This window comes from Nicotiana attenuata, unplaced genomic scaffold, assembly GCF_001879085.1.
Source record: "Nicotiana attenuata strain UT unplaced genomic scaffold, NIATTr2, whole genome shotgun sequence".
Lineage (NCBI taxonomy): Eukaryota > Viridiplantae > Streptophyta > Magnoliopsida > Solanales > Solanaceae > Nicotiana > Nicotiana attenuata.
The window spans coordinates 64,056-84,095 of NW_017673217.1; the positions used below are offsets into that span (position 1 = coordinate 64,056).

General features: G+C 39.6%; 1 protein-coding gene across 1 annotated transcript; it reads left to right on the forward strand.

Annotated features, from left to right (window-relative positions):
• The first annotated feature begins 933 nt into the window (after positions 1–933).
• On the forward strand, positions 934–5,247 carry LOC109215751. The gene is made up of 2 exons (XM_019379862.1): positions 934–1,273; positions 5,162–5,247. Exons 1-2 carry the CDS (start codon positions 934–936, stop codon positions 5,245–5,247), a joined length of 426 nt encoding a protein of 141 aa, XP_019235407.1.
• Positions 5,248–20,040: the final 14,793 nt, after the last annotated feature.

Here is a 20,040-nt window from a genome sequence, read left to right on the forward strand (position 1 = left end):
GATCAGATTTTGACCAATACACTAGTTAAGGTATAAAGTATAGGGGTGTTTGGTCGGGAAACAAATTATCCTAAAATTAATTATTCCAGGATTGTTATCCCACTCTCCCATAGGAATAAAAATAGCACTACAATCCCGGGATTAGTTATATCGCAATTTTATCCCAACTAAACGTAGAATAAACTCATCTCAAATTTTATTTCGGGATAAAATTATCCCTTATTCCCCATATATAGCTGCAAACGAGCACTAAAGATAGTATCAGCTTCTAGCGTGACTTGTGACGTTAAAAAATACATAATTTAATTTAAATTTTCGTATAGGAAACAGCAACAAATAAAATATCATTAAGTATAGCATTAGAACTTAGAAGATGATCATGGATTTTGCGATTGAGTTTATGTTCTATAATATGCATCGACAGTATAATTTTTTTTACACAATCTCATTATCTGTAATGTAATTATGAATAAATTTATACAGTAAAAATAATTAATAATCTAATAAAAATGATATAACTAATTAAATTGCTTCACATGTTAAATTACTACTTATAACTTAAATCTCATGAGATTTTGATGCTTTTCTAAGCACGCAATCCATACTTCACGCTAAATCCTTAAATGTGTGATGTGATTTGATGCCACTTGCTCATTTGCTAGTTGCTTCTTCTCTTAAAAATTATTTATAAAACAGGCACAATTACGGTGTGCTGACACGGTTTTGCCTCATTCCTTATTTCCTAAGACATTTCCCTTGAAATTTAATTAAAGTGTGCTTACATTTCTAATATAATCTTCTATAAATATCACAAAACACATTCTCAAAGGACACAACAAAATTTGAAGAATGGCATCATCAACTTCTGTCCTTTCAATACCATCACTTCCATTCAAACCATTTTCTCAAAAAAGATCAATAAGTACAAGAACAATGACTTTGGCAATGAAACGAGATCAAGCCAATGATCAGAATTATTATAATGGTGGAAATGTGGACGAAAACATGATTATACTTAGAAAAAGGATTCAAGAGATGAAGATGATAGAGAAGAATTACGAGCCACCAACAGAATGGATGGATTGGGAGAAGAACATTTATGTGAATTATAATTCGAGTATTTGTGAAGCCATGGGATTATTGCAATATTTGTTGATGAATACAAGGCCAAGCTTGGCTTTAGGGATGGTTGTACTTATTGCATTGAGTGTGCCCACATCAACTTTTTTTGTACTTTTTCATCTCGTAGAGTTTACTAAAGGGGTTTTGGCTGGTATTCATATTTGTTAAAAACTCAATAGCTGTAGTATATGTAGAAAAGATGAAGAAGAAAGTTCTTTATTTTTTTATTTTTTGTGGCTTTAAGATTGATTCTTTTGATTTGTTAATATCATTTGAAGATTCAAATTGACATGAATAACGAAAATACTAGTATTTGTTATTTGTGGGTCTAGTATTATATGGATATGTATAAAGTTGATTCTTTTTCGTTTGTTACTTCTAATTTTTAAAAATTCCATTCATGATATAAATTCTTTGACCCTTACCTAATTATTTCTCCTTTTTGCAAGGGAGAGCTAGACATGCAATAATTGAAACCTGAAGAAGCAAATTAAATAATGGTGGCCACCACACTTTACTTTTTAATTATAGCTGGAGTTTATAAAATTAGAGAAAATTCAAAAAAGAGAAAAAGCATGACCCCAGCTAAACCCAGATCAGCTCAGCCCTACCTATTAGCTTGATGGGTCATTAGTTCTGTAGAGCCCCAGTAACCAAAAAAGTCCAACCACAATTCCAGCCACTTATATGGGTCAGGGCTAAAGGCCCACGGGCTAAACCCTTATTCCGGATCAGCCCAGTAGACATGCCTAGTTACGAGGAAGAAATTCAAAAATAGCCAGATTTACAAGTGGTCATTCAAAAATAGCCACAATTTCAAAAGTAATCGAAATTTAGACCATTTTTCAATGTAAAAGATAAATACTGAATGAAAACACTGTTCAAAATTCAGAAAATACTCCAGCATAATATACTGGAGTTCCGGCTTAAGTATACTGGAACTCCAGTATATTATAATGGAGTTCCAGCAATATACTGGAGTTCCAGTATAATATACGGATCCAGTACAATATGCTGGAAGTTCACACACAGGTGATCCAATTTCCAGTATGTTATGCTGGAACTTTCCGCGTATTTATTTTTCAATGACTTTGCAAACGCTGGCTATTTTTGAATGACCGGTTCGAAAACTGGCTAACCCGTGCTATTTTAACTAGTTACAACCATCAAGCGATTTTTACCTAACTATGTTATATTATAAACTTGTTTATCCCAACTAGAGAAATTATCACTTAATTGCATCCAGTATACATATTTAATTATACACAAATTAGTGATATGTAAATTTAGAACCCCTTGACCACTAAACTACACTTTTCGATTGTGTTAAGGGTGTTCAAAACTTAATATATAAAGGTAAAAAACAGATTTTGCCTTATATATACAGTGTAATTTTTCGGCGAAGGGTGTTCGGGTGAACACCCTTGCGCCCCCTAAATTCGCCTCTGCCTCCCCTCCCCCCCCCCCCCCTCCATCCCCACCCCCACGCTGGAGTTCAGCCGAGAAGCCATGAACGACCTCGACCATCGTGAAAACCTCCATAGAAGACATTCTTCCTCCTCCATTAAAACCTAACAGCAAAACCACCTAAAATTAGCCTTAAATCAATATTAAAATTATTCAAAAATAGTAGCAAACTTCATAAAAATTAACCAAAAACCTCCAATAACCATAGCTTAAGCCGGCGACAAAAGAGGGATTAAGAGAAAGGAGGGATTAAGTGAAGACTAGAGTTGGTTTGGTTGAAATTTTAGATTGAAAATCAAAGAGGGAGAAGAGCATTCCATATACAAAATAGACAGAAAGATATATTACATGACTATTGTACAAAAAGAATCGTATTTAAATTGTACGGTATTGTAGTTGCATTAAACTTGTAAGAATATTATATGAAAGTTGTAGATAAGTTGTAAATAAGTTATATATTGTTTGATTAGTTGTATAAAAATTATATTTAATTTGTCTGTTATTGTTGATAATTTATATCAAATTTGTATGCTACTATACATATATCAAATTTATATTAATTTTTTTTACGAATTTTGTATTTAATTTGTATGTTGATGTACCATACATTCTTCTTTTCTTGCTCGATTTGCTAAAGAAGAAAAAGAAGAGAATGGGTTGTTGCTATGTTTTTTCGATGAGTCACTGCTGATGGTTGGCCTGGAAATTTGTCACGGCCTAATTTAGGATCGTGACCGGCGCTTAGGAGCAAGTGCTCCCAAGTAAGCCTCATCGGTATTTTACAGAAAATCGGACAGAGTTTCCCCTGTTTATGGACTATCCAAAAATTTCCCTGTCTCAAAATCAACAACCAATCATCCTAATATCAAACCAAACAATCGACTACTTATCAATTAACCAAAACAAATCTCCACCATTACTAATCAACCCACTAACAACCAGAATACTAATTTATCTCCAATTTCGATAAGAAAGTGCAATACTCATCATAAGTCTATAATAACGAAAGGATACTCATGACGCTAAAAGAATGACTATGGAGCGACTCTAAGAGTTCAAGGAAAAGACCATAACAATAAATAAAACATCCGCCCACGCGAACAAGTGCGAGGCTCACCAAGAACTATCAACCTGCAATTAACGAAATCCTCGCCCGCGTCAACTGCTGTCTCTGTAAAAAAAAAAGTTAGCGAGGAATGAGTCACAAGCTCAGTGAGTAATAACACTTAACCACAACCGTTTTTATTAGGGACAAGTCAGAAAACATGCTAGTATATCAAGCAAAAAATAACATAGAAATGCCCTTTTTAGAAATAATAAATAATTTTCAGTCTCATAATATAATTAACAATTCAGTAATAAGCTCGGTAACCACTGTATAATATCAATATTCATATTTTGGGAGGTTTCAATGAACGGATCATGTAATCGGTATAATTGTGGACTTCTTCGCAAGAAGTCAAATATAACGGTAGTCCCTACTCGAGGGAAATCAGTAATGGCATGCTAGTTCTACCTTCCCACTAGCGAGGGATGTAGCTGTAATCGGTAATTACAAGGTGCACCAGGTCTAACGAACCCGCCGTTAGCTACGGGATCCTTCAAAGTCTACTCCCATTTATACTTGTCTCTGTATCCGTATATACTCATAGAAAAATATTTTATAACAATATAGGGCATTTCGGTTCTTATCAAATCATGTAATTTCATTTCGATAACAGTAAATTCAAGTAACGGTAAAATAGATCGAGTGACAACGAAAATATTTAAAACAACGATAATCATCTCAAATAACTATTTCGGTATCATATCGAGTAAAAGACCTTGTCCCATATGCAACTCAAAATAATCGGTGACATATTTATATTAAAAATTATGTGTAAATTATGCAAGTTATGAAAATACAAATTCCGGTAAGATTACTACCATAATACTTCGTGCGAAATACCAAACTCGCCACCTCGAACGATCCGTAAGAATTTCTTCAATCAATCTACAATCACATCAATATCGATCTCGTGCTAATTTCCTTGTTTTAGCTAATTCACAACTAATTTAGAATGCCCTACCCTTCGGTTCATGTTTGACTCTTAATTCATCAATTTATACTTACTCACGCTACTGGTAGTTTTGGATACTTTAAAATCTTTTAAATACAACTTATTCATATGATATACCCAGTTAATTCACGGAAAAGTCTTATGAATTTCTCCTACTTTTCTTGGCTTTATCTTTCATATTCTTAATCCATATTCCAAAATTATATCTACTCGGCCCTATAAGAATCATGTATATAAAATTCCATTGTTTGTACTAGATTAATAGTAACTTGAATTTTGTTGATAGCTAATAGTGTGCTAAGTATTAAGTAAAGGAATCAGATTACCATGAAAAAGTTTTAGAAATCAATTACCTAGCTTGTTCCCCTTCTCTGTAAATCCCTTTTCTAGAACAAAGTAAACCCACCTTGTGGTTGCTTTTGATCGCCTATGTCCGTTTTGCTTCTGCCGAGCTTGGCCCTTTATTCTTTTGTTTTTGAATGCTTCAATGCTTCTGTTTTTTTTTAGCGCAGCTTTGCTGCTTTCCCCTTTCCCCCCAGAGGCGGACCCAGGATTTGAAGATGACGGGGGCACTATTAATGGAGAACTTTACCAATAGTTGTTGGGTCCCGCCGGATGCCGATAAACTTTCGGTGATAACTGACATATATAAGTGAGTTAGGAGGTGAAGTTGGGTATGGAGTTTGGGAAAAGGAAAGAGAGAAGTGATTTAGAGTTTTTAAGGTTGGGGTTTTATCAAAACAAAAAACATTTGAAAAAATAATTAAAAGAAAAAAAAAAGAGGTTTGGAGGGGGGGTTGAATCCTAAGCTAAAAAGGCAAGATATAAATAAATTGAAAGTCTAGGGTACAGTTAATATTTAAGCTAAAAAGGAAAATTATATAGGGAAGGTGAGGTAGTCCAGATTTGAACCTAGGACATCCAACACACACAGAAGCAAGCAGCGCATTTGACCAGTAACCCCATCACGCTTTTGTGCTTTAAGGTGCACAATTAAATATAAACCCACTTCTCAAGGTATATATACATATAATACATATATATACAGAATTTTTTCAGATGTTTACGGGGTCCCGTGACCCCTCTACCATACACGTAGCTCCGCCTCTGTTTCCCCCTTTCTTTGTTTTTTTATTGGTTTTGGCTAAAATGGGCTTCGGCTTTTATTGAATTCCTTCTCTCTTTTTTGTGTTTTATTAGTTAGTTTCTATATATATATATATATATATATATATAGTGCTAATGACCAATGAACCCTTATTAAAAGAATAGGGTATTACGTTCTCCCCACCTTATGAAATTTGGTCCCCGAATTTACAACAAGTGCATACATGTAGACTGAAATAAATGGGGATACTTCGCTTGCATATATTTTTCTACTTCCCAAGTAGCTTCTTCATCGGTATGATTTCTCTATAAGACTTTAATGAACACAATTTCTTTTGACCGTAGCTTCCTTACTTGCCTATCAACAATAGCCATCAGCTCCTACTCGTAAGACAACTTCTCATCGAGCGGTATAGTCTGAGCTTCAAGCACCTGAGATGAGTTTGATATACATTTTCTTAGCATTGAGACATGAAACACTGGATGAATAAAGGACAACTCGGGAGGAAGTGCCAAACGATAAGCCACGGCTCCCACTCGGTCTAGTATCTCATATGGTCCTATAAACCTGGGGCTCAACTTGCCTCTTTTCCCAAACCGCAGCACACCTTTCATAGGGGAGACTCGTAGGAACACTTTATCCCCAATTGTGAACACTAAATATCTTCTTCTCTTATCTGCATAAGACTTTTGTCTGCTTTGAGCTGTGAGCAACTCTGCCTGATTAATTGAAATTTGTCAATAGCTTCTTGTACTAAGTCGGGTCCCAATAAGTTAGTCTCACCAGCTTCAAACCATCCAATAGGAGAACGACATCTCCTACCATACAATGCTTCGTACGGTGCCATTTGAATACTGGACTGGAAGCTATTATTGCAAGCAAATTTAGCTAAAGGTAGATAAGCGTCTCAACTACCTCAAAACTCAAGAATGCAAGCTCTCAACCAGAATCCTCCAAGAATTGTATAGTACGTTCAGATTGCATATCTGTCTTTGGGTGAAATGCAGTACTAAGATCTACTCGTGTACCCAATGCTTCTTGAAAAGATTTCCAAAAGAGTGAAGTGAACTGTGATCCTCTATCAGAGATGATGTATACTAGAACTCCGTGAAGTCGGACAATTTCGTTCATAAATATCTGAGCATACCTCACTCCACCATATGTAGTCTTCACTGGCAAAAAGTGCGCCGATTTCGTCAGTCGATATACAATCACCCATACAGAGTCATAACCTCTAAGGGTTCGTGGTAGCCCGGTGACAAAGTCCATAGTAATTCTTTCCCATTTCCACTCTGGAATCTCAATTTTTTGTAACAGTCCTACGGGTCGCTGATGTTCAGCCTTGACCTACTGACAAGTCAAACAACTAGAAACAAAGTTAGAAACATCTTTCTTCATACCTTACCACCAATAAAATTGCTTCAGGTCATGGTACATTTTTGTGGATCCAGGATGTATAGTGTATTTAGAGTTGTGGGCTTCTTCAAGAATAGCATGTCTCAACCCATCTACGCCTGCTACACATAACCTGTCACCCATTTGAAGCACATCATCACTTCCAACAATCATATCCTTGCTTTTACCAGCTAAGGCCTCATCTCTGTATTTGCATAATCGCTCGTCCTCATATTGGGTGGCCTTGATGCGCTCAACTAATGAGACTTAGCTTGAGCACAAGCCAACAATACCTATGAATTTCCGACACTAAATCCGATACCTGTATCTTATAGTCTCTGAATATCTTTGGCCAAAAGTCTCTTTGCAGGAGCTATATGTGCCAAACTCCCCATAGATTTTCTGCTCAATGCATCAGCCACCACATTGGCTTTTCCAGGATGATACAAAATAGAACAATCATAGTCTTTGAGTAGTTCCATCAACCGACGCTTCCGAAGATTCTGATCTCTCTACTAAAAGATATACTTCAGACTTTTATGGTCAGTATAAATCTCACAAGTTTCGCCGAATAGATCTCCAAATTTTTAGAGCAAATACCACTGCAGCCATCTCCAAATCATGTGTAGGATAGTTTTGCTCGTGCTTTTTCAATTGTCTCGAAGCATAAGCTATAACGCGACCATTTTGCATGAGAACACATCCTAATCCCACCCTCGATGAGTCACAGAACACTATAAATCCTACCGAACCTGATGGTAAGGCTAATATTGGTGCAGTTGTCAAACATGTTTTGAGTTTCTGAAAGCTCTGCTTACATTACTCCATCCACTGAAACTTTGCATTTTTCTGTGTTAGCTTAGTCAGTGGCGGTGCTATTCTGGAGAAATCCTGCACAAAATGTATGTAACAACCTGCTAAGCCTAAAAAGCTGTGAATCTCTGTAGGAGAAGTAGGTCTGGGCCATTTCTGCACAGATTCGGTCTTCTTAGAATCTACCATAATTCCATCTTTGGATACAACATGCCCCAGAAATGATACTGAGTCTAGCCAAAATCCACACTTTGAGAACTTAGCATAAAGCCGATGTTCTCGCAATGTCTGCAACACAATCCTGAGATGATTCTCGTGTTCTCCTTGGCTACAAGAATATATCCATCAATAAATACTATTACAGTCTATCCAGAAACGGCTTGAACACCCTATTCATTAAATTCATGAATGCAGCTGGAGCATTAGTCAGTCCGAAAGGCATCACAAGAAACTCATAGTGCCTGTATCGAGTTCTGAAAGCAATTTTAGAAATATCTTCATCTTTGATTCTAAGCTGATAGTAACTAGAAGGGAGGTCAATCTTTGAAAAGTGGGCAGCTCCTTGTAACTGATCAAACATGTCGTCTATAAGAGGCAAAGGATATTTATTGCGTATTGTTATCTTGTTCAACTGCCTGTAGTCAATGCACATTCTCAGGGGTCCGTCTTTCTTCTTTAGGAACAGTACTGGTGCACCCCATAGTGATACACTAGGCCTTATAAAACCCTTATCTAGCAAATCCTGCAAATGTTGCTTTAGCTCCCTCAAATCTGCTGGTGCCATACGATATGGGGGTGTTGATATAGTTTGTGTGTCAGCTTGCAAATCAATACCAAAATCTATTTCGCGTATTGGAGGCAATCCTGGTAAATCCTTGGGAAATACATCAAAAAATTCTCTCACTACTGGTACGCTTTCTGTGCGAACTGTTTCCTTTCTTGGGTCAGCTAAGAGACCCAAACAACCTTTCTTCAGAAGTCGTTGAGCCTTCATAAAAGATATAACTTTGCATGTCTCTGGAACCTGACCCCCTCTTAGAACAAAACTAGGTTCGTTTGGTATCTCAAACTTAACTATCTTTGCATGACAATCGACGATAGTATAGCAAGAAGATAACCAATCCATTCCCATCAGCATGTCAAAGTCAATCATATCAAGTACAATAAGGTCAACTAGAGGATCTCTACCCTCAACCCGAATCTGGCAAGCACGATACACGTGTTCAGCTAATAGAGACTCTCTAACAGGAGTAGCAACCAGAAAAGGATCATCAATAGCTCAGGTTGTCTGCTAAAACTCAAAGCAAAGTATGAGGATACATAGGAGTGAGTAGATCCCGGATCAATCAAAGCAAGTGCATCAAATGAACAGATAGAAAGAATACCTTTAACCACAGCATTCGAGGCCTGAGCATCCTGTCTAGTAAATGCAAAAACTCTCTCCTGACCTCTACCAGCATTCCCTTGTCCTTGATTCACAGTAGCACGATCTCCAGCACCTCGACCTCTATTTCCTGTACCTGAAGTATTACGAGTAGTCTGAGTAGGTGCAGTTGACTGAATAGAAGCCTGGTTAAAATTTCTTGGAGGCTGAGGGCAATCCGTCAAGTGATGTCCCAATTGGACACACCGAAAGCACTCTCTAGTTAGAACACGACATTGGCCAGATGCTGACTGTCCCCTAGTACCGCTTCTGTAATGTGGCATGTATGTGGACTGTGAAGACAAGTGTGTCCCTGTCTGAGAACCCTGTTGTTGTCATTGATTTCTTGCTCTTCGATTTTCACTAAAACCGTCACTGAAAGACCCTTCTGTCTTGTCCTTCTTACGTAAATCACTAGCTGCACGCTCATCACGTCCCTTGTTTTCAATCTTTCTAACAAGGTCGACTGCATCAGAGTAGGATAAAGTCTTCATCTGTTGGGCTACTGCAGTGTATAGACGACCAACCAATCCATCAACAAACCTCTGAACTCGAGCTTCTTCGGTAGGCACTAAGTAAGGAGCATATCTAGCCAGCTTACAAAACTTGGTGTTATATGTTGACACATCCATATCTGGAGTCTGAACCAATCACTCAAAGTCTCTAGCATATTTTTGCATCAGGCTGTCTGGAAGAAAATGATTCATGAACAACTTAGTGAACTCATCCCATGTCAGTGGTGTTGCTCCTGCTGGCCTTCCTAGCAACACAGTTTCATACCATGTATTGGCCATATCCTCTAGTTTGTATGATGCGAGCTCCACGGCTCTCTCACTACAACATCCTAGAGCACGTAATGCCTTGAGTGTCCCATCCAAGAAACTTTGAGGATCTGCTGAATTATCAGAACCTGTGAATTTTGCTGATTTCAATTTTAGGAACTCTTATAGGGATACTTCCTTATTTCGGAAAGTTTGAGTCTGTGCAGGTGCTTGTCTGTAAAGTAGCCTGAGGAGCTGAACTTCCACCCTGTGTAGGCACCAATGCCTCTAACACATTCAATAACCTTGCCACTGCGTCTGCAGATAACGCAACAGTAGGTACAAAAGTTGGAACTGGTGGTGGAGCGTCTTGAACTCCCTGCCCTTGCACTTGATCTAGCATAGCAGCTTGGTGTTGACCCATGTTTACAACTTCAAGTTGAGGAGCAGTCTGTCTTCTAGTTTGATGAACCCCAACTTGACCGCTACCCCGGGTAGTATCACGTCCAGCACCACGTCCAGCAGATGAGGGTGTGCATGTCCTAGCCATCTGCGAAAGAAATACTCCAAAGTCAATCTCAAGTTATCTCAATTCACGATCAAAGAATGAAAAAAAGGGAAAACATTCCTAGATGTTCAGTAGCCTCAAGACCATAAGTATGGACACCTACATACCCCTGAATAAGACTCTACTAAACATTGCTCCATGACTCGAGACTTAAAGCCTAAGTTCTGATAGATTTGTATAACAGCCCAGCCCGCTAGTGATATCGTACGCTCTGGGCCTAGGCCCTCATGGGTTTAAAACGCGTCATTAGGGTCTAAGGCTTGTTAACTTACATACCCAACATCCCTCTTGTGTTTTGCCATTGTGGGACTCTGTCTAAAGTCTGGGGTGTTACATGGCTCTGATACCAACTTTGTCAAGACGTAATTTAGGATCGTGACCGGCGCTTAGGAGCAAGTGCTCCCAAGTAAGCCTCATCAGTATTTTACAGAAAATCGGACAGAGTTTCCCCTGTTTATGGACTATCCAAAAATTTCCTTGTCTCAAAATCAACAACCAACCATCCTAATATCAAACCAAACAGTCGACAACTTATCAATTAACCAAAACAAATCTCCACCATTACTAATCAAGCCACTAACAACCAGAAATACTAATTTATCTCCAATTTCGATAAGAAAGTGCAATACTCAACATAAGTCCATAATAACGAAAGGATACTCATGACGCTAAAAGAATGACTATGGAGCGACTCTATGAGTTCAAGGAAAAGATCATAACAATAAATAAAATCTCCGCCCACGCAAACAAGTGTGAGACTCACCAAGACCTATCAACCTGTGTGCTCTAATTAACGATATCCTCGCCCGCGTCAACTGCTGTCTCTGTAAAAAAAAATTAGCGGGGAATGAGCCGCTAACTCAGTGAGTAATAACACTTAACCTCAACCGTTTTTATTGGGGACAAGTTAGAAAACATGCTAGTATATCAAGCAGAAAATAACATAAAAATGCCCTTTCAGAAACAATAAATAATTTTTAGTCTCATCATGTTTTTCTTGTAGTATAATACAATTAACAATTCAGTAATAAGCTCGGTAACCATTGTATAATATTTATAGAATATTAGGGTCCACCAAACTCTATAGAGAATCAGGTTCTCTATCAGGTCCAACAACACACACCTACCCTTGCAGGATTTCAACTTCACTACTGAGCAACTTTTAGATTACAACCTATGCAACCTAGGAATTAACCTCTTAATCACTCACTAACTTGTAATACTCTATTACGCCACTTTGAAATAACTCTTTTACAAAGACTTTACAACATGACTAACTCTAGTCAAGACTCAAACACACTGGTTTAAGGTTTACAAATGGGTTCCTATAGAATGCTTCTAAACAAGCTAGATAGGAATCACAATCAAAGAACTATTACAAAGTTACAACTCAACGAAGGACATACAATAACTCTATGTGGGAACTGGTCCGTAGTTGTTTTGTTCTTTGTTCTTGAAGCACTTGAAACTTGCTTTTAGGATAGTCATGTGAATGAGCGTGTCAAATGTTCAAGTAATTTGTTTTACCTCCCTTGAATGCATATATACATGTGTCACATTACTTACAACGATGCAAGCAAGGTAGGTAAAAAGTCTTCCCTAGAAAGTTGACTGCAACACTGTTCCTGCACTGTAGCGTGTGCAGGCAGCAACTTTCCAGCTGGAGATTTTACTTCGTGCGGTCTCCTTGGGAACTGGTAGGGAACTATTCCCTCAGCTATTCCTTCCACTCTGAAGAGTTGAATCATATTCCACGCTGAATCCCAACATGGAACCTTGTGATCTTGAGGTCTTGTAAATGTGTAACAGGTTCCTTATCTGGTTCTGGATAGTAAGTTTGTTAGATCATCAAAACATAAAGTAAAGTACTTATAACCAAAGTACTTGTAACCTATCAATTTCCCTCTTTTGATGATGACAAACTTATTGTCACGACCCCAAATACTGGTCGTGATGGCACCTAACACATTACTAGGCAAGCCAGACCAACTATCAAACCATAACCTATTTTCATTTGGTAAGTCATTTGCTGACACAACTTAATTACCAGTTATCATAATAAGTGTTTAAAACAACAAGAAAGATATGCGGAAATCATCAAGACATAAAAGCTACACAACTCACACTGATCTGGTGTCACGAGTCTAGAGCCTCTAATACAAGTCTGAACAGTCTACTACATAAATAGTCTAGGAATGCAGAAAAATAATAAGATAGAAGGGAGAAATCAGGGCTGCGGACGCCATGCAGCTACCTCGAAATCCCCGCTGAATGCTGGAAGAACAGTTGAAAACTCTCACTCGGCCTCTCGGGCACCGGGATCTGCACACAGGGGTGCAGGGAGTAAAGTGAGTACTCCAACTCAGTAAGTAACTAAAGTAAATAATGGACTGAAAACAGTGACGAGCAGTTCAAAACATATAACTAAAAAAGAAAAGAAACAGTTCTATCATAATTTCATCAATCTCAGTTTAAAACTTTGAAATCAGTTATTTGACAATATATCCACCAGAAGCTTATTTATAAGAAGAGTGAAAAACAGTGGAAACATCATAGCAGGGCCCCTTGGGCAAGAAAATCACTCAAAACATAGCCCCTCGGCAGCCTCTCAGTCACTCGTGACTCAACTCTAGTCACACAATGTTCACTATCAGCACTCGGCTCAGTATTTTCTCGTAACAAGAGAAATCATAATAACCGATGCGGCGTGCACCCCGATCCATGTGTTTATAGTCGACTACGCTCACTGGGGTGTGCAGACTCCGGAGGGGCTCCTACAGACCAAGCGTCATATCGCTGCGGCGTGCAGCCCGATCCAATATATATATCGCTGCGGCGTGCAGCCCGATCCATAACATATACATATAACATCGCTACAGCGTGTAGCCCGATCCATAATATATATATATATAATCCTCACGATTAAGTCCTCAACCTCTCTCAGTCATTAGCCTCACAGCCTCTCGGGCGTCACAACAGAAATTAGGGAACTCAGCCCAAACAGTCCTCACAGTAGGAGTAGAATGATAAAACCAGTTTAAAACATTTAATAGGTAAAAACAGGACTGAGGCTATGCTTTTAACAAGTGAGGAAAATAGTTAGAAATGCCCCTAAGGGTTGCTACAGATCGGCACAAGGCCCCAAACATGGCATAAAGCCCATAATACAGTATAAGGATCCAAATTCCAGAATAATATATCATTTCCNTTATTTTTCGCTGTATATTATATAACTGCACAGGTTTATCTGGGGTCTGGTCCTAGCCTCGTCACTACCTCGCCGGGGTTAGGCCAGGCACTTACCAGCTGATCACGCCCAACTCTAGTCCTAAAAAGGATAAGCGGTCGCTGCAAATATAATCCGGTCTAAAAGTCCAGAGTCGAATCCCACAGAGAACTAAGGCTTAGCTGTATCTGTTTAATATCACCAAGAAGACAAGATTGAAAATAAATAAACAGCTGAAAACTAACTATGCTTGAATTGTAAACAATTAGAGTAAAGGTCTAAGGTAATGGTTTCCCCCGTTGTTGATTTCCTTGGTTGTATGTTTCTTATAGCGTTGACTTAGTTGCCTCTATCAATCATGAACTCTCCAGCTATCATGAATCTCTCTCAAGCAATTATGATAATTTACTAGACGCACTCTCTCAAGCTACGCTAGCTAGATTCGCATTACAGCTCACTTAGATCGCACCCGAGGTATCGTTATCTCTAATCCAACCTCTAAACCCTCGGTTATGACTCTCGCCTATACTCTGGGAGTGATGTTGTTCAAACAACTACCTAATTATGCACTCTCTCTCAAGCAGATACATAATAAATAGGAACGGCTAATTGAGGATCCTTTCAATTAACCACAATCAAAACATAGTTGAACAAATAGGGATTAAACTAATTCAAATCTGTATTACTTATAACAACCAATTCATCCCCAACGGGTTTCACCAAAACCTTAGATTAGAAAAGTTAGATACTCATGAAAATAACAAAAATCACAAAAGAATTCATATTCAAAGGTAAAAAGAACAAAGAAGAAGATTAAAGATTGATGCCCAATGATCCTCCTTGCCTCTTGCCCTTCCTTAGGTCTAATTTGTGTCCAAAATATGTCCCCTTCTCTTCAAAATAGGTTTAGGACCCCTTTTATACAAGTTGGAATAGTGTAGGGCCGAAATCACCTTGTCCCGGACGAAATAGGACTTCCTTTTGACGCCTGGAGCGGCGCGGGCGCAGCCAAAACGCGGTAGGACCGCGGCCAGACAAGCTCTCTGATTTTCTGCCGCGGTCAGTTCCGCGGTTGCGGTTTCTACCGCGTTTTTCACCCTGTTCCGTTTGGAATTTGGGAAAACGTAAAACATGAACGTTGTAGAACTTTGAGTTAGCTCTCCAACCATATATTGTGGAGCCCAAATGGAGTTCTGAGCAAAAGGTTATGTCTATTTTACTAGACAGTGCGCAATATGCCTCATCGAGTCTTCGTTTGTTCTCAACTATCAAATTTGACCCCCGAACACGATCCCGGCTTAATTCCTTGAGCTTTTACTCAGACTTCAAAGTTTTAAATTACTTAAATTTATTCCATAACATCTATATAGCTCGGAATCACTCCTACAAGGCATAAAACACACAATTAGTGCAAAACACTAGCGATTAAAGCGCAAACTCAACTAAAGTGCAGTAAATTAGAGTGTAATAATCGACTAAAATACGCAATTATAGCCTATCATCAATGTGCGCCACCGCATTTATCAAATCAAGTCAAATACTGGGGTTTGTACCCTCAGTTCCAAATTTACAATGGTTACTTACCTCAAACCGGTGGAAATACTATTTCGCGACGCCTTTGCCTCTCGAATCGGCCTCCACTCACGTCGAATCTAGTCAAAATCAGAGCGAATACATCACAATATGCTAAGGGAACAAAGCCCAAGCGAAAACAATCAAAAAATACCAAAAATCCCGAAATTAGCAAAACCCGAGCCCCGGGCCCACTTCCGGAACTCAGAAATTTTCACATCAACGGATTCCTTATCTCCCCACAAGTCTATGCATATAAAGAACACCAAAATCGGAGTCCAAATGACCCATCAAATCCCAAATCAAAATTCCAATTCTTCTATTTTAAAATTCAAGTTCCATGAATTTCTAGTTAGATTTCACCATAGAATCATGTTTTAGGTCCGAAATTCTTACCTCCAAACGTTTCTCCTTGAATCCCTCTTTAATCTCCTTCAAAAAGCTCCCAAAATGACCAACTATGGAGGAAATGAGCCTCAAAATCGCGATTGAAATGACTTAAAACATTCTGCCCAGGTCTGACTGCCCTTCTTCGCGAACGCGGTCAAACTCTCGCGTTCGCGAAGTACAAACTTACGTTGACCAGATTTTTCCTCTACGCGGACGCGACATGCCAGACGCGAACGTGATGCACCTTCTACCTACACCTTCGCGATCGCGAACGCGATGAATAAACTACCTTGGACCCATCTAACTCAAATCCTTCTTCGCGATCGCGTATACCCGCTCGCGAACGCGATGAGATCCCTTCACAAGCCTTCGCGAACGCAGCCTAGACTCTCGCGAATGCGTAGCTTACAAAAACCCGGCCCTTCGCGAACGCGAGCTCCCCTTCGCGAACGCGAAGGCCAAAACACCTGCAACTGCTAGAACAAAAAGCTGCAACTTTCAAACTCCAAAAATAATCCGAATGACTACCCGAAACTCACCCGAGGCGCCCGGGACCTCAACCAAAGGCACCAACACATCCTAAAACCTTATTCAAACTTGTTCCAATCATCAAAACACCCCAAACAACATCAAATTACTCAAAACACATCGGATTCAAGCCTAAGTTTCTAAAATTTTCCGAAATACGCTTTCGATCAAAAACCCAACCAAACCACGTCCGAATGACCTGAAATTTTACACACACATCCCAAATGACACAACGAAGCTACTACAACTCTCGGAATTCCATTCCGAGCCCCAGATCAAAATCTCACCTACCAACCGGAAATCGCCAAAATATCAACTTCGCTAATTCAAGCCTAATTCTACTCCGGATCTCCAAAACCCATTCCGATCACACTCCTAAGTCACAAATCACCTCCCGAAGCTAATCGAACCATCGGAACTCACATCCGAGCCCTCTAACACCTAAATCAACATCCGGTTGACTTTTTCAACTTAAGCCTTCTTAAAAGAGACTAAGTGTCTCAAACCTCACCAAAACTAATCCGGATTCAATCCGACCAACCCGATACCTCAAAACACAGATGAACAAAGCAAATAGGAGCAAAAATGGGGAAAACAGACCGGTAACTCATGAGACGACCGGCCGGGTCGTCACACTTATAATTGTGAATCCTAGAAAGAGCCATATAGAACTAGATTGTGAACCGGAAAGACCTTAAGTTCCCTCTGAAGCTCTGCATTCCCCCTTAGTCAGTATAATTATTTTTCCCCCTTTTGGCATCATAAAAAGATCTGAAACAGGTTAGCACGAAGGAAGTCTAGTTTTAAGTTAACTCATGCCACTTATGTGCACACAGTCATGATTAAGAACAGAGTATAAAAGCACGGTATAAACAGCAACAAGGGAAAAGTTTGCATTAACATAATTTTGGATTTTACAGTAAGAGCCGAGTCAATGTTACTACCACATGCACACATTAGAACAAGTAACAAAACTACCACAAGTTATCATCATAAGAATGGACACGGAGAGACTGGACACTAAGGGGACAGAATTTAAGAAGCACTAGGAGGAGAAGCTTTGGAAGCAGAGGAGATTGCTTGGAGGACTAAATCCATTCGAGCATTTGCTGACATTTGCTAATTGAGCAGTCTTTCTTTCAGGTCCTCCACTTGTTTTCTGAGCTCAGCGTTCTCCTTTCTCAGTCGAGCAACTTCTTCGCTCTGAGAGTGACTGGAACCAGGTGCCTCTTGCAGCTTACTTATCTGAGTCTCAAGGATAGCATTTCTTACATTCAATTGCCTTATCTCAGTAGTAGCACTGTTTTGAGCATTGATTAACTGAGAAATAGTAGAAGTGCTTGCAACCCCTTCCAATTTTTCTATACACTCACATTCTTCAAGAGTGTTTATTGAAAAAGTTTGCTTCTTGGCACCCACTTTAACTGGTCCGAGAGGAACCTTGAAGTGCTCAAAGACCTTGGTAAGAAGGAACCCATATGGCAGCCCATGATTACCATCTTTAAAATCAGCCACTTTATTCATGTGCTCTATCATGATCCCAGGCAGATTGGTGGTAGTAAAGTCAGAGGTGATGGATCTTCGCTCAGCTCGAGGAAGCAGCACTTTGTTTACCATCTCAAATAGCAGTCAGTAGACAAGAAGGAGGGCCTTCTTCTGAAACTGTTCCCCCTGCTGAACTACTCTGTCCTTCAAGATTGCATTTTTGAAGTTCTGAGTACAAGCTCCTTGAACACTAGATATCCCTTCAGTAGGCATACCAAGAATAGATCCCAGCAAGCCAGAGTCTATTACCATATCAACTTTATTCACCAAGGCACAAATGTGACCATCCTCAACCTTGTACAAGTCGGCATAAAAACTTTGAACTTCCTCCACATATACCCTAGCATCATCACTTGTGAACAAGTGTGTCCATTGTTGGAAATCACAGATCTCAACTAACTGTCTCGTACCAGCCTCCTCCAAGACATCAGAGGCGAATGTGCATCCCCATAGTACCTTTTGACTTCTCAATCTTTCTTTCGCAGTTCTCTCTGGTTCATCAGCTCTGGCCTTCTTTGCGGAAGCAGGTTCCTCAGCAGTATCAACCTTTCTCTTAGCAGTCTTGCGAACACCTATCTTCTTTTTATTAGACTTCATAGATTTTTCACCTCACTCTTTCTCCGCATTCTTAGTAGCAACAGCATCAGCAAACCTAGTCCGACGTTTAGGAGTCACAGAAGATCCCCTTTTTGGTTTGAGAAGACCATTCTTTTGTGACAACTTCCTAGTCAACGTACTAGGTTCCTCTGCTTCTTCTTCATCCACACTCACAACCCGCACTATCTTCTCATTTACAACTTTGCCATCTTTTACTAATTTTCTTCTCCTTGATTTAGTCTGACTGTCCTTAAGAGCAGACTCAAGAGCCTCCTTCTTTTGCAACCTTGTTGTGGGTTGCTTAGGAGTGGGCTGTCCACCAATAGCTATGCTGCGCCTAGGCAGACTGGCAATTGGTAAGTCATCAGAATCTTCTTCATTATCCTCCTTTTGATTTTCAGACACAGGACCTGTCTCAAGCATGATGATACTTAGAGGTTCAACATCTAAATGAGGAGAGGGAGCAAGGTCAGTACTGCCCTAGGGTTCCTAAGTAGGACCCGGAGTTGGATCCTCCGAAGGCGGATCAGGTCCTCCAACAGGTTCCCTAGTAGTACTTTCCTGCGCTAAAGGTTCAACAGGCACAACCTTATTATCCTCTCCAACAGGCTCAGATTCTTCCCCCTGAATCTTAGGACCATCCTTACTTCCTCCGACAAAAACCCCTTCATTGGCGATGGACAGCATATTTTCGATTGCTTCCTTTTCTTGCAGATTCATGATAAGCTCAGGAGAAGTAGGAGAGGCACCTGTGGACTAGGGTTCGGGAGCAGTCTTTGTTGGGTCGATGACTTTATTTCTCGTAACCTGATCTGCTTTTGACTTTTCTTCTATAGGAGAACTTGATATTTTTTGATTTTCTTCATTCTCAGCAATATTCGTGACATCCCTCATTTCTGGCGAGGTAAGAGACGAGCTCTAGGCAACACCTCCTGCGAGAGTTGACGCTTGGTGACTCTTGTAAGAGCAAGGACTCGAATGGGTAGGAGAGGAGATGGAGTGTGGGGGTGACTCTGTTCTAGGGTTTTGGTTATGAGTAGTAAGAGGAGGAGAGTTTGGCGCTGGTGTTTCGACTGGTGAGGACTCGATAGTACTAGAGATCGTTTGATCTTCAGCCATGGTGAGAAGAAGAGAAGATTGGGTGAGCTGAAGAGAGAATGAATAGGAAACAAGTTGGGAAGTGTTGATGTGTGAAGTGCGGTGACAGGGATAGATGTATTTATAATGACAGAGGGATTGGTTAGAAAAAGGGCGGGAGGTTTTAGGGAGATTTGTCGATTTATAATTGGTGAGGCGTTTGGGTTTAAAAGATGCAAAACTAAAAGCTGACATGCCGATGATGTGGCACTTGTTTTAATTGTTCAAAATTGTGCATGAGAGAACATAGAAACTGCTAACTTGTGTCAGGAGAACCAGGTTCCCTGACTGATCTCTTGTCTGTAAGCTTTGCCCTTTTTACCAGTGT